General features: G+C 35.7%; 1 protein-coding gene across 3 annotated transcripts in view; it reads right to left on the reverse strand.

Moving 5' to 3' along the window:
- Window positions 1–15163, reverse strand: part of PRKG2 (protein kinase cGMP-dependent 2) — a 105849-nt gene that overhangs the window by 40016 nt on the left and 50670 nt on the right. For 2 of the 3 annotated variants that reach the window (XM_074324382.2, XM_019720111.3), the window contains exons 9-14: window positions 14156–14224; window positions 9385–9483; window positions 7836–7989; window positions 5863–5999; window positions 3308–3397; window positions 1100–1241 (exon numbers count right to left, since the gene is read on the reverse strand). In XM_074324382.2, the coding sequence (XP_074180483.1) occupies window positions 1100–1241; window positions 3308–3397; window positions 5863–5999; window positions 7836–7989; window positions 9385–9483; window positions 14156–14224 (691 nt within the window). Of the gene's footprint in view, window positions 1–1099; window positions 1242–3307; window positions 3398–5862; window positions 6000–7835; window positions 7990–9384; window positions 9484–14155; window positions 14225–15163 lie in introns of those variants that run through there. The other variant, XM_074324385.2, reaches the window with a different exon arrangement.

Consider the following 15163-nt stretch of genomic DNA (forward strand, 5'->3'; position numbering starts at 1 on the left):
TAGTACCTCATCAATCTCAAAACTGTCTTTCATGGATAAGATAAGGCTTGAATGGATCAAAATGTTTCCTGGAAGTCAGCCATATTTCACATGAGAGGACTTTACTCCTTTACTATGGAGAGCAATCCCTTAGCAATTACACATAATTTAATTCCTAAGACTAAATTATACATGGTAACATGTGGATGACAAAAACTATCTCATCAATTGTTAAATATTTCAATTGCAAAATGTTTAGCACAGTAGCTTTACACATAGCTATCATGAAATGGTAGGTATTATTATTCCCATATATAAAAGTTTTGATGTGAAAAACTTTTAATATGTTTGCAAATGTTAAGTTCAGAGACACTTTAATGTCCTTGAGGTACTTACAAAATGGACTCAGGAAAACTCAGTTTGGCACCCCATCCTGATGGGGTCCCCTCCTAAGGACTAAAGTGTCTTGACTTCTCCTAAATATGACTGCCCAGTTCTAATATAGTTTCTCACGGAAAGCAGTTTATGTGACTGGTAGCACTTTTTTCTTTAGTGTGACATACAAGGGGATTCATGTTGGGCATGAGGGGATACAAAGATGACAGCAAGGAAAGACTCTGTCGCCAAGGAGCCTGTACACTAGTGTTGTGATTCTCAAGCCTGGTTGTACTTTCAGGATCACCTAGAAAGATTTCCAAAAAAAACTACCAACATTCATATGTGTATCTTTTCTCTCTGTACAGACCGTGGGTATCTCAGGGCAGGAGCCATGCTATCTTCTTTCCTTATCCCTTATAGCCAGTCCCTATATGTAGCAGGAATCTATTAAAACCTAGTTAAGACTATTAGTCAAAAAATACTAATAAAATCCAAATTTAAAGGCATTCTGTTATGTGAATCCCTAATAGGGGTCATAAATATGGATGAAACATTAAATTCCTAGGCCAAAAAGAGTGTGCTTGTAACACGGCTCCCTGTGTTGTGTGTGTCAATTTCAAAGGCCCTACCCCCCAAAGTGAAAATAACAGGTGTACCAAAATTAAAAGAAATTGCAACTATACCACAACTTTGTGTTTGGAAATATCTCATATGATACTGTAAGTAAGAGAATTTGTCTTACCAATTTCAGGTAACCTTCAGCATCTAGTATTAAGTTTTCTGGCTTCAGGTCTCTGTACATAATACCTAGTCGATGCAGGTAATCAAATGCTTCTGTCACACAAGCAACACAGAACTTGGAGGTGGATTCATCAAAGCTGCCTCTGCAAAAAAATCATTTTCCCTTTTAATACTGTAGATGTATATCTTTGTTGTCTGTTCTAGGTGCCAATTATTATACTGGTAGATTTATGCAATATAAATGTTTTCTAGGACATCAATACTAAAAAGTACTTTATACTGCCAATGAATTAGACTGCTGATCATAAAGAAATTTAGCAGGATACTCGATGCAAACGATAACTACTTCACTAAAATTAAAATGTCCACATTCAAACAATTGTTTCTGGTAATTACACAGGAACATAGAAAGGTAATTTTTTGTAGATATTTATGGAGAAATGCAACACTGGAGAAAATGCAACTATTTCAATGGCAAGCCTGAACCAGATGTGTGTAATTGATTGCTTGACGAAAAAATGACTCAAGTGATCATTTGCATTTCCTGTTTGTAAAGCATGTAACAATAGCCGTAAAAATGAGGTCATAACTCTTTCTTATTTGGTGTACCTTCATGATATTGGAGTTGCACTGTGTCAGCATTGTGTGTAGGCTTACACACTGAATGATTGCAATGCGGCAGCGATTTGCTGCATGGTATAACAGAAATGTGGATTTGGGGTGAAAGGCTGGCTTTGACTCTTGCTTTTTCCACTCACTGTGTCCTTGGGCAAGTTGTTTAGCTGTTCTGACCCTCAGTTTCCTATCTATAAAACGGGTTTACTACTCACTTCACAGTGTTGTTGAGAGGATTAGACACAGTGCTTAACAGGAAGTGGGAACTCCCTTTTCTAAATAGATTTAGATTTTTCAATAGATTAGCCTGTTGAAACAAAGATGGCAGATGCAAATGCTTTTGCAGGGATCATGCAAGTCTCCTCATCCTTCCAGGCTCTCTGTATTCAATGATATGTTCTATCCAATGATATGCTCTAATACAACACATTCATCTTCTACTCAGATGCTCGGTGGTCTCTTATTGCCTTCGTGTGTGATTATCAGCCATGAATGTCTTAGAATTGCCTGAGAAGCATTTAAAAAATCATTCACTGGACCCCATCCCAGATGAACTGAACCATAATCTCTGGCGTCAAGTTCAGCATTTTTACTTTGTAAAACCCCCAGGTGACTGTAATGTGTAGTCTGGGCTGAGAACAACTGGCCCAGGTAACACTTTCTAAATGCCTGGCATTAAGGCACACAACCTAGTGCAAACCTACCTTCCCATCTCCTTTTCTGCTCCCTTGTCTTCTATTTAAATTCTACTGTTGATCATCCACAAACAGACCTAATCTCATCCCAACATTTCTGCTGTATCTTACATTATTTTCCCTTCCTCTCTGTCTTTCCACAGTTTGGTCATCTTTAGAGTTTAGTTCAAGTCCTTCCATATACCATCACATTTTTCTATCTCTCCTCGCCTCCGAGCTTACTATCTACCACACTCATTTGGCATTTATTAATAATTACAAATTGCAAATTCTTTGTCCTATTTAGTTTTCACATTAAATAAAGAAATGTTTTTAAAGTGCATACATTGTATCCCTGAATAAACTCAAAACTCACTGGAGGAAAAGTTTATACTTTTTACTCTTTGGTGAGAAAAATCTGCATTGTCTAGAAAACCCCGAATTGTCTACTCTGGAGCCCTATGCATACATGGTTTTGATTGTTCAGAAACTACCCCTTTTGTAAAATTGAATCTTTGCACACATCTTACTCTGCTTTTCAGAAGGGCTTCACCATTCCCCACCCTTTTCTTCAACTCCCTTCTTAGAGATTCAAAATCAGAAACATTCGGGTTTATACCTACTCTGTTTCATACTATGTGACCACGGATAGTTCACAATCTCTCTAAGCCTGGGATTCTTTAATTTGTAATATGAGAATGACAATGACTGCCAAAGTGTGCCTATGACACAATTATAATGTTGGCTAAGAAAATATCACTATTACTACTATTTTATTAATATTTTATTAAGTGATAATATTTTCTTAGAATCATAACTTAACTACTTCCTTCATGTTTCTTTAAATGATCATGAATATATGATCATTTAGACCAATTATGAGTAGACTAAAGTTATTGTTTGTAATCTTCTTTCATTACCTGTCCCTTAATATACTCCATAGCTCCCCACCTAAGCAGGCTTCCAGAAGCATGTATACGTATTTATTGTCCTTGAAAGTACGATATAATCTGTGGAGACAGATAAAAACATGGTTATTATTAGAAATCTAGTTTTAAAATCTCTTTAAAGTTGCTTAAGAGCATCATCAATAACGTTTTGAACATCCAAACATCGTACAGCTATGCTGGGCTTCTTGCTGAGTACTCTGATCTTTCCTACTGCCTTGCTTTTGCTCACATTTAACCGCATTACTTAGATTGCCCTCCCTCTACTCACAGACGACTTCCTCATCTATTTCACTGTAAAAGTGTTATCCATTCCTCAAGGCCAACCTCAGAGGTCACCTTCCTGATAAAGCAGCTCATTATCCCACCCGCTAAACATGGCCCCTTCTTCCTCCAAAAACCCAGAGAACTCTGCGTATATCTCCCTCAAGATCTGCCTCGCATAACAGTTATTCATACCCACGTCTTATATCCTCTAGCTGGTCTCAGGAAGTAGACTCTGAGACAGAGGGTTGTAAGCCATAAGATTAGTGGAAAGTGCACTTGAGAACGACACCCATGGAGGAGGAAGGATGTAGATTTGAACAGAGAGAGAGTTGGATTATAATCTAGTTTCAATGAAAGGCTCAGCTTCAAGGAGCTCTGCTGTGACTGGATGCCAGGATGTACCTGGAGAGAGAGTATGATCTTGGGCAAGGAGTTTCTCTTATCTAAGAGCAATGGCAAGAGAGAGACTGAGCCAAATGACTCAGATGGCAGCACTCCCAGAATCTCAGGAAATGACAACCTCAATCCTGATGCGAGACCTGGACAGGGTACTATGTTTCCACATTAGGTGAAAGCAGCTTCTGGGTCTTAATCAAAAGAAACCCTTTTCTCCCTAGCACCATGCCCAGGTTACATCATATACAGACAGCAGAAGCGGTCTAGTACAGGGGTTCTGTGTGGGCCCTGGAATCAGTTCCCTAGGCTTGACTCCCTGATTGGCTACTTATTAGCTATGCAACCTCACTTTTCTTATTGTTCTTCGATGAGGACAATCATAACATTTACCTCATTGTTCTATTATGAAGATCAAATGAATACATATAGTCATTTGACTATGCATTAATTATATATTATTGATTATATATTAAATTAATATATATTTTAGATATATCTATTATATATAAAATAAATATAAATTTATAAAATAAATAATACACCAGGGGTGACATAAAAATGTATTCAAGTGGACACTTTGTTCAATGTTGCTCAAGCAGTAGTTCGCCGTAATCAGAAGTGTCTGGTCGCTGATGGTAACCACTTTGAGCACTTCTTGTAGTTGCAGTGACTTGTATTCATCTTTGTTATCAGTATATATTGAGTGTTACAATTTTAATACAGTTTTCCTTTCTTAAAATGTGTATACATTTTTGGGGGCACCCTCTGTATTTGTATTTTATATGTATGTTACATATTAATATATTGCTTAGAAGACTGCCTGACACATGTTGATTTCTCAATAAATGCTGTCGTTAATATTTAGTCTTAGTATCATTACTACCTTACTATATGCAACGAACCTTGTAAAGAGCTGGATATGAGAAATGAATAAAACCTAACCCATGCCCTGCAGCCACTTGTCATAGTTTGTTAATGAATTGTTGATAAAAAAAAAAAAAAAAGAGGGAGATGTATTTTGGGACATAGTTAATATAAAGATAATCGGATGGCTTTATTGCCAGCATTGCCTGGCTTCAGCCTTCTTTTTCAATTTTGAAAAACTGTATCAGGAATATGGATTGGCAAGAAGATTCTCTCAAGGCATTTGATCACACAGTATAAATTCTATTCATTGAAAGGGCACTTTATATCACCCAGAAATCACTGAAGCTACACTCTGGGGCACTAAGACATATCCGAAAATATAAACTGGCTTACACCACTAACCCATGAATTCACAAGTAAAGACAGCTGTGACCTAGAGTATCATTTCTTTTTAAAACTCTGGTGATAGCTACACATAGACAGTAACTGTTAGGAGGTGGACCTGTCAGCATCTAGGTACTGCCAGGACCACAGCTTGTTGCTCCTTGGCAGCTCATGTGCTCCCACATGCTACTTACTCCAGCAATTCAACAGCAACATAGTCCCTGAGGGGTTTCAAATGGATTCTCACTTCCCAAATTCTGCATTAGGTCTGGATTAAATAATCAATTCAAACATTTTGCAATAATTTTATATTCTCTCTCTCTCTCTCTCTCTTTCTCTCTCTCTCTCTCTCTCTCTCTCTCTCTCACACACACACACACACACACACACACACTCACATACACACATTTTCTTGACATTTACTCAAGAATAAAAAAAAATCTAGGTGCTTGACTCCAGATCTCAAACTCGTAACATTTTATGTATTGCTGCTGTGACTAGCATGGGAAATTCAGAGTGGGGTCTGCTCTTATGCCTCTGTGCATCCTCTTGCATGGAAACACGTCGGGGAAGGGCCTAAAGTCCTATGTTCTGGAAGCCAAACGCTCACTTACTTTACAATGAAGGGGGAGCACAGCTCCTCCAGGATCCGCTTCTCGGAGTAGACATGCTCTTGTTGCTTAGTGTCAACTATGTGCTTCTTCTTTATACACTTCATAGCAAAAGCAACGTTCTCATTTTTTACTTTAACCTATGTAAGAAGAGAAAGATCCCTCAAAATGATCTTACGAGGAAAGATTTACAACATCTATAGAAAGCCTGCTAACTAAGGAGAGAAAAAATTCTTGCACATTGGAATAGCATGTAAGCTTTAACCACTTCTCCCTCTGAGAACTGAGTGTATTGAGGTGTACACACTTCCCCTTCATTGTAATTTCCAAAAAAGTTCACATAACAAACATGGTTCTAAAACGTTTGTAGGGAAACAAGGAAAAAAGAAAAACAACTCTAGTTAGAAGATTTACGGTTTAAAAATCTATTGTTTTGAATGTGACATGAAAAACTTCAACCTGAATTGTCCCAAATTGTTCTTTCTTAACATTCACTTCTTTGATTTTCAAAACAAAACATATTAAATCAAGATCTATATCTGCACTATCCAATGTGATAGCCCCTAGTCACAATAAGTTATTTAATTCTAAATTAATTAAAAATAACATTCAGTTCCTCAGTGGCACTAGCCACATCTAGCTACTGGAGACCTGATGAGGCAATGGAGATACAGGACATTTTCCTCAGCACAGAAAGTTCTATTAGAGAGCACTGCTCTAGATGGGCACACAGAATTTTCCCTTAAAAGGAAATTAAAATATTTTAATAGGTATTTATTCAGATAGGCTTAAAACTACATAAGCAGATTACAGTTGACATGTAATTAAATTGTGCAGAAATGGTTGCACTTCATATTTTTCTCACATTCGCCATTAGTGCTGCCTATGACTTTTAAATTACTGGTGGAATTATTGTTTCAATTATTATTATCTAACTATAGAAAAAAACAGATCTCGGTACTGTTCATTCAATCCTTTTGCCAAGATCTTTGATGAATATCGCTGCAGATGGATATTGCTCTCATCTCTCCATATGGAGTAAGAAACATTGTAAATATTCTTCGGCCCATTAAGAAATTGTTTCTTCCCCTCACCCATCAGACATGAAGTATTGACTGGGTGTGAAGTGTACTATCCATAGTCTCCTGGCTGCACTTCAGATCTGCTCATGCCCAGAGCTATCCAGCAAACAGAAGTGTCAGCATAGTTCCCGGAGGTTAATGTACAGAGAATCATTAAAAATCTGCTGGGCAAAGAAGGACTTGGTAATTGCCAAGAGTTCAGAACCATCTGTATCTAATAAGGTCACAGATTTCCATTCTACAGTTTCCTCAGAGCACTTGATCTGACGGTAGCACTCTGAGGAAGATCCAGCCGAAATCAGGCCATACGCTCCCAGCTGTCCTGATCAACGCTACAAACGGCTTCGAACATTCCCTTGCATTCATATTTTGTTTCTTTTTTCTCTGATAGAAAACTTTGAGCAACCAAAAATAGAGTAATGAAAGCCAAAGACAGTCTTGGTAGTGAAGTTGTTTAAGAGATGGACCCATAATATTGAAGATTTTGTTTCTACAGCACTTCCATTGGACACATTCTTCTTTTCTTTACTGTACAGACAGTTCATGTGTCATGAGTGTATGTATACACATATTTTGCTGTTAGGAAATGTATTTTTAATGTTTTATAGTGTTTGGCAATGCTATTTGGCACATTCTCCAATAACTACCATCAAGAAAAGAATTCACCAAAGGATGTGATGCAAGAAGCTTGAAATAGCTATAAGTTACTTACTAGCACAGACCTGCTACTATACAAAATACAGACTGAAAGTGTACTTTCTTAATTTCAGGTCAAAGCAACATTTAAGTGAGCAATAAAAATTCATACATTCCTCCAAGATATGCTGGAATATAAAACAAACAAAAAAAAAGTCAAAAGGCTTCTCTCAGATGCTTGAAACGTAAACCCCTTACAAGCTCAACTCTTCCGAACCCACCAACGCCCAGTGTTGCAATAATCTCAAGGTTCTGGAATGGGGATGATGAGGAGAATCTGGCCACCTTCTCCTTCAGTTGAATCATCTCCAGAGAGAGAGCTTTGGACAACTTCCGGGTAGACATGGACCTCCTGCACAAGAGAAGTGACACTTTACATACACTCCCTTAGTCAACCGGGGGTCATGCCACACATACATTCCACTCTTACAACAGTCTCATTTCTGAGTAATTACTGGCCACAGTTGTCACAAAGACTATTTCAACTTTTATAGGATCAGACTCAGTCAGGTCTGGGGAGAAAAGCAATAGAATATACAAACAAAAAAAACTCACACACACACACACACACACACACACACAAGAAATAGACGAATGTCAAACTGAATCAATGAGAGGTAAAAACTGGTGAATTGTGTGGTATTTAAATTATATCTCAATAAAGCTGTTAAATAAAGAGTCAATGAGAGGAACTAGAACCTGAGAGCCATTTTCTTTGCGGCACCTACAGGAGAATGCTACACTGAGAAACTTTCCTGTGTTTTGCTTTTTGTCAGATCTTGAAGCCTTCTATGATTAAACCAGAATAACTATTTTTTGAAACATAAAAAAATACATTTCTTACTTTATGTCTAAGTACTGTTATTTGGAAATACTCATTTTTCTCTTTTATTTAAGGTTTGCTGCTCTGGATTAGCTATTCATAAATTGTTGTTACCACAAAAAGGCCTTTGGCATAAAAATTATAAATACATTTCTTGCCAAAAAAAAATCAACCAACCAACCAACAAACAAACAAAAAACCTTATGAGGTCCTGATTGAATCCTCTGATTTAACTCAAATGTCAGTTTTCTAGACCTTTGAGTCTTCAGCTGTGATTGTATTGTCTGATGAACATATGCTTAAGTACTTACTCTACAAAATGTTTTAACAAAGGACTGGCAAATAATTTTAATTTTACAAAGTAGATTTTTCTATTAAACAAAAAATGTCTCTTCAGTATTACTACATTTAGAGCCTTACCCAACTCCTCTCTACACACACACACACACACACACACACACACACACACACACACCTGGACAATAGTTCCCTTGTATCTTAAATAATTTTGAATATACTGCTAGTTCTTAACCTGAAATCAGAGTGAATGAGCTACTCTAGTACCTTGGCATTCCTATTTGATTTCCATGGGCAAGAGCGGCATCATTTCTGAATTAATGTCCTTTTGAGCTAAGTCAACAGACAATATAAAGAATCCCTTTTCCAAGACCCCCTATCAGGAAATTTCTCCCTACCATTACTACTCATCACCCAAAATAAGGAGCTGACTACTTATAAACTAAAATAATATCCATACTAGTGGGAAGTGGTATCCTCTTTGTGGAAGACAACTTAAAAGACCTGCCCCAAATTTTCTAGTGAAAGCACACTAAACATGACAACAGAATGAATCACACCAATTTGTCCCCTTCTTCATCAACTGCTGAAGTCATATCCAGCTTAGGAAAATATTCCTCCACTTACTTTGCATGTCTTTTTTCATCATCACGGGTCAGGTTTGCCACATACCCTTCAAGGTATTTTTGGAGTTCTTCAAAAGTGCCGACTGTTTGGTTGAACGTTCTAAATGAATAAAATTAAATTAAATCAAAAGCTCTGTGCTAATAGTTGCCATTGCAACTTGACATTTTTCTTAAGCTCATACAAGACTAATTGTATCGTTATTAAAGGCTTTGTAAATTGTTTTTCAGTAATTTATGTATACTAGTGTTTCCATAATATGTAGAACAGTTATTAGAAGTTATACAGTTGATCCTTTGAGTTTATGAAAGCAAAGAGGCTACCAGTAAGAAAACATTTTTGTAGTTTTCTGCCTTGCAGTTCAGGTTTACCAACACCATTTCTTTTCTTTCTTTCTTTTTTTCTTTCTTTCTTTCTTTTTCCTCCCTCCCTCCCTCCCTCCCTCCCTCCCTCCCTCCCTTCCTTCCTCTTCTCCCTCTCTCCCTCTCTCTCTCTCTCTTTCTTTTAAGTGGAAAGGAAATAATCTACATCATCTGTTCACGGAATCAATAGATTACATGGGTAACAGATTTTCTAAGTTTGCTCAATCAAATAATTTATTTAAAAAATCAAAGATTAATTTCTTTATCCTTAGATACTACTCCTCATTCCACATTCCTTCATAAATGAATCCAATTTTTTTTAACCTTAACTTAGTAATTCTCTGAGTTTCAGCCAATATCCTCCCCTGACCTCCCTCACCCATCAATAATCACAGGTTTGTTGTGTACCCCATCTAATCTCCCTGTCCCCAGTCCGTTGTCTCCAGGAATTCTTACATATAGCACTGCCTATGACAAAAAATAATCTTCCTCATCAGTGAAATATGTGTTCTTGATTATCCTTATTGATTATTCCAATGCTTCCCTGCCCCCACACTTGACAACTACCTTGATTTGTGATTATTAGAGGACTAATACAAAACAGTATCTCTATGTTTCCCTATGTCAAAATAGTATCCTTTTCAAAACTTTGTTCCAATCATCTTGGTAACATCTTAAGCAACTGAATGTAGAAAAATGAAAGGAATGAAAATTTACCACAAAATACCTAAAACGAATGAACCAGAGCCACCTCATTAGTAAACTGTCAAAACTTACTGCCTGTCTAGCCCTGAACACCTCTACCCACAATTATTTGACAACCAACCTATATTTACATTATTAAGCGTATCCCATATACTGTGCTGGGTGTTTTCCATTTTCCCTTCCAGATCTACTCTCCACTCTTTTCTACCCTTTTCTGTGGACTGTCCTTTGTTGAGTGTAGAGTGGTGAGAAATAAAACAGTATTGCCATGAAATTTCTAATTTCCAATGGCTAAATTTTCAAGTAAAAAGGAAATACTTCCTGTACTTTTATTTATGCTTCTTGTTTTTATTTATGCTATACATCACCATTATTTTGTTTCCTATTAAATTAATTGAAGTGTTGTTTTAAACAAATCTTAATTTTTAAATGTAGGTGACACTGGTGTCACAGGTCCCTTAAAAATTCTCTGAAAACTAAACTTAAAGTCAAGTTTAAGCAGCTACAACATTCTCCCTGTAACATTCAAACAGCCTGCATTGTCTCATTAGGGAGACAACCTCAAGGATGATGTAGATGCCTGATCACTGCACTGTACACCTGAAGCTGAAGCTGAACAATAATGAATGTCAACTACAATTTTATATATATGTACATATATATGTATATATATAAAACTATATATAATAGTTATATATATAATATATATATTTATAATATATAAATATATATGTAAAACTATATATATATATAGTTACAAGAAGCGGAGTACAGCTTTAGGAATAGAGACAATGGAAATGTAATGGCTGTGTGCGATGTCAGAGGGGTAGTGGATGGGGGGAGGGGGGTTGTCACTGTGTGAGGGATATAAATGATAAATGTCTAACTATTACATTGTTTTGTGCACCTGAAACTAATAAAAAATGTTTAAAAAAATAAATAAATAAACACGAAACAAAACAAAATAAAAAACAAACAGCCTGTATGCATACTGATGTTACCGCCTGAGAGGTAATTCATCAACTCCCTTGAGCTTTGTCCCAACAACCAAACAGTAATGGTAATATTACAAGTGACACTTCCCATTCATGTAAAGCTAATGTTATTTCCTACAATTATTTCATACATTTTATTATGTTTTAAAAATAGGAAATACAGCTCAAACTTTAACAGTCCTCTTTGCAATGTATTCATTCTGTGCATTTTTAAAAATAATAAATTAGGAAAGAAGAAACAAAAAGCCATAGGCTTTAGGTCACTATATTTCATCGCAAGGATAGTGCACCTGATTCAGCCAATACCTGGTGAGCACTTCCGGTATGCCAAAGACTGTCCAATGCTGACACTGCAACAGCAGTGAACAAATAAATGCTTGGAGCTTACAGAAAAATGGTAAGACAGATGTTAAATAAAGCAATTGAATAAAGTGTAGATATGATGAAGGTAGATAGGATGCTATTGGAGAATTATCATGGGATATTAATCTAGTCTATAAGTCATAGCTAGGGTGACATATAATTTATTATCCAAACTGAATACTTTTCAGAATGAAAAGGGGTACCAATAATAAATATAGTTAGGACTGTCTCAGAAAATCCAGGATGTAGGCCAACCTAGTCATACCTGATATTCAACTTCCCCAACCCACAGAATTTATTAAATAAATTGTTACGTTTTATCGTGCCTGATACAATATTTTGCATATTATAGAATCTCAACTATTCACATGGAAATTAAATATTTTAAAATCATAAACTTTCAAATAATTTATAAACTCTATAAAACCATTGCATCCTTTTCATGGATATTGTATAAATATTTGATTATGCAATTACAATGAAAGAAAAGGAAAGGAGTTTTTCCTTTCTATCATATTTTTAGTCCTAGCATTTTGGAGCAATTTATAAGAGTTTACCACACAGCTAATGCTATTATTGCATACATATATTTTTAAGGAACTCATACACATTAGTGCATACATATATTTTTAAGGAACTCATACACAAAACAATGCATTATCGGGACAACACTGTATCAATACATATTCCATTTGAGAGCTGGCATCCAAAGATTACCTTTATCTTAACATACTTTGCACTTTCCTAGCTCCATGCTTTTGCTTTTAAATTTTACTTCACCTGGAGTGATTTCCACATCTCCTCTTTGCCTAAAAAATCCCTATTAATTTTTAAGCCCATTTTCACACTTAAAAAAATAAAATAAAACCTTGCCCGCTTACTGCATTGTGATTGCTTCTCTTTCAGAACACATACTATGGGAGCCAAACAGCATGGTGGAAAGGATGCTGAGGAATGGGGAGGACTAGGCAGGAGTCCCTGCTCCATCACAGATGGCACTATTGGGGCAGTTCTTTAACGGAGCTGGGACTCATTTTTTTTATCTGTAATGGAAAAATTAAAATAACTGGAAGTGATATTAAGAATTATTATTCTGTGTGGTGATGAATGTTAACAAGACTTATTGTGGTGATCATTTCACAATACAGACATATATTGAATCATTGTGTTGTACACCTGACACTAATATAATGTTATATGTCGATTATATCTCCATAAAAAATAACAAATAAGAAAAGAAGTATTGTTAACTTTCCAGTCATGTTAATGTTATTGCGGTCATGCATTATAAGTAATACAAAGCCTTTAGAGACGTGACTAAAATTTACAGATGAAATAACTATATGGTTGTAATTTGCTTGAAAGTAGTGTGGAGAAGGTAGGGAGGGGATGACGAAGTGATACAGATAAAGCATTAAGTGAACATTGTTGAATTTGCATTATGAGGTTCAGAATACCATCCTGCCTATTTTTTAATATATTTGAAATTTTCCATAAAGAAAAGATTTTTTTAAATGTTCTAAAGTTCTTTCCAGCTCTAAATCTCTATGATTCTATGTTCAATAAATGTTGTACTGAATTACCGATCAACTATACATTCCCTTGTGATACTTTTGTCATTTTACTATTCTTTGTTAATATTTCATATAAGTATGCCCTATTTCTTTGACTACACTATGACTTTTCTTAAACAATGGCCTAGCTTTGGTATATTTGAATTTTCTTTATTATAACTAGATAATCAATAAATATTCAATTAATTAATGAGATCCAAGGGCCAGATTGAAACATGATTTGAAGGGAGTTAAGAACACAAAATGAGACTTATTCGGAAAAATAACCTAAGACATCCAGAGATGAATATTGATACACATCATTTGCAAATTACTAGAAATGTTAAATTAAAACAGCTCTGGGAATATATATAGCTAATGAGTATTTTATATTTTGTCTGAGAGAGACTGGTTTTGTTCAAAAAAGTTTATGACTGCGTAGAGCATTTTAGAAATAAATTATGAAATTGCTTACTATCTTGTGTGGGAAAAAGAATCCATGAGCACTAACAAGCTTATTTCTCTGGAAGATGCAAAATTTAAATCTATTACTGATATTTATGTACGAACGTTGCACACAAAATATTTAGTCGGCCAGCATCTGCCACTGCCACAGACAGATCAGAAGGCCCCGTTTTTCCCCCGTGAATTTTAACAGAATGTACTTGCAGCTGAGGATTGGCTGCATTTCCAAGTGGAAATGAATGAGAAGACAGATGGGCCCTTGGAGCAACAGAAGGCCACGTCTTCAAAGGTGACAGTAGCCTGCCTTCTCCAACAATGTCAGTATACTCACTCTCGATCTATAACCAGGCAGGCGACATCATTTTCTTCAGCAATAATGTTAGCTGATCTGACATCTTCACTGCAGACAAAAACAGGAAAGTCAATTTTCTACAGTTAGAAATTCAACATCTATTTTTATTAGGGAATCTGCTACTTGGTGTGAAACACTATCACTTAAACCTTTCAAACACTATGCGTTTTTTTAACATCATTATTTATACTCCAACTCCTTTTCAAGAAAGGGATTTGAAATGTGTTCCAATAAAGGTTATATATATAAGGAATTCAGAGGGAAAGAAGATATCTAACTGCACTGGGAACAGAGAAGAATCAGTGACAGCAACTGTGTACGGAATCTCATTCAGTGCTTGTGTCTGCCAAAATAAAATAGCACTCTTCTGATCAAAGGGGAATTGCTAATTAATTGGCAGGCAAAACTGAAATTCACTGGGAAATTAACTTGGGAAAACATTTAAGTAATTAACATATAATAAACCAATCAAGAATAAAACCTAAAGAATTGTTTTTAGTGCCCTAACACCCAATCAATTAAATAACACTAAAATATTTTCATTTCATAGAATCTACTATGTACATTTTCCAGTAAAATCTCTGAAATCAGAGTATGTCTTACAACTGATGTTGAGTCATTGTGTAATTAACAACCTTGTCTTTCTTTTTCAGGGGTTCATAATATAACAGTGCATCTTATAACTGATACCTTAAATACAATGAATTATGGCATATGATCTAATGATGATAAATTTAAAGCCTACTGAATACCAATCTTGTAAGCATTGGCTAAACTATTTCTATAGAGACCTTGATTTATACTAGTTTCTTTCCTCTATTAGTTATAACTAAAGACACTGAAAAAAGGTACATCCTTATAGTACCCACTGCTCTGAAATTTATTTAAGGTAACATGGAATAGAAAGCATATTGATAATGCACCAAGCAACTTCATCAAAAGTGGCATCACCCAAAGTATAGTCCTTTCATCTTCCCTTAATGATGG

Source organism: Rhinolophus sinicus, chromosome 1 (genome assembly GCF_057876585.1).
Source record: "Rhinolophus sinicus isolate RSI-liver-muscle chromosome 1, RSI-T2T, whole genome shotgun sequence".
Lineage (NCBI taxonomy): Eukaryota > Metazoa > Chordata > Mammalia > Chiroptera > Rhinolophidae > Rhinolophus > Rhinolophus sinicus.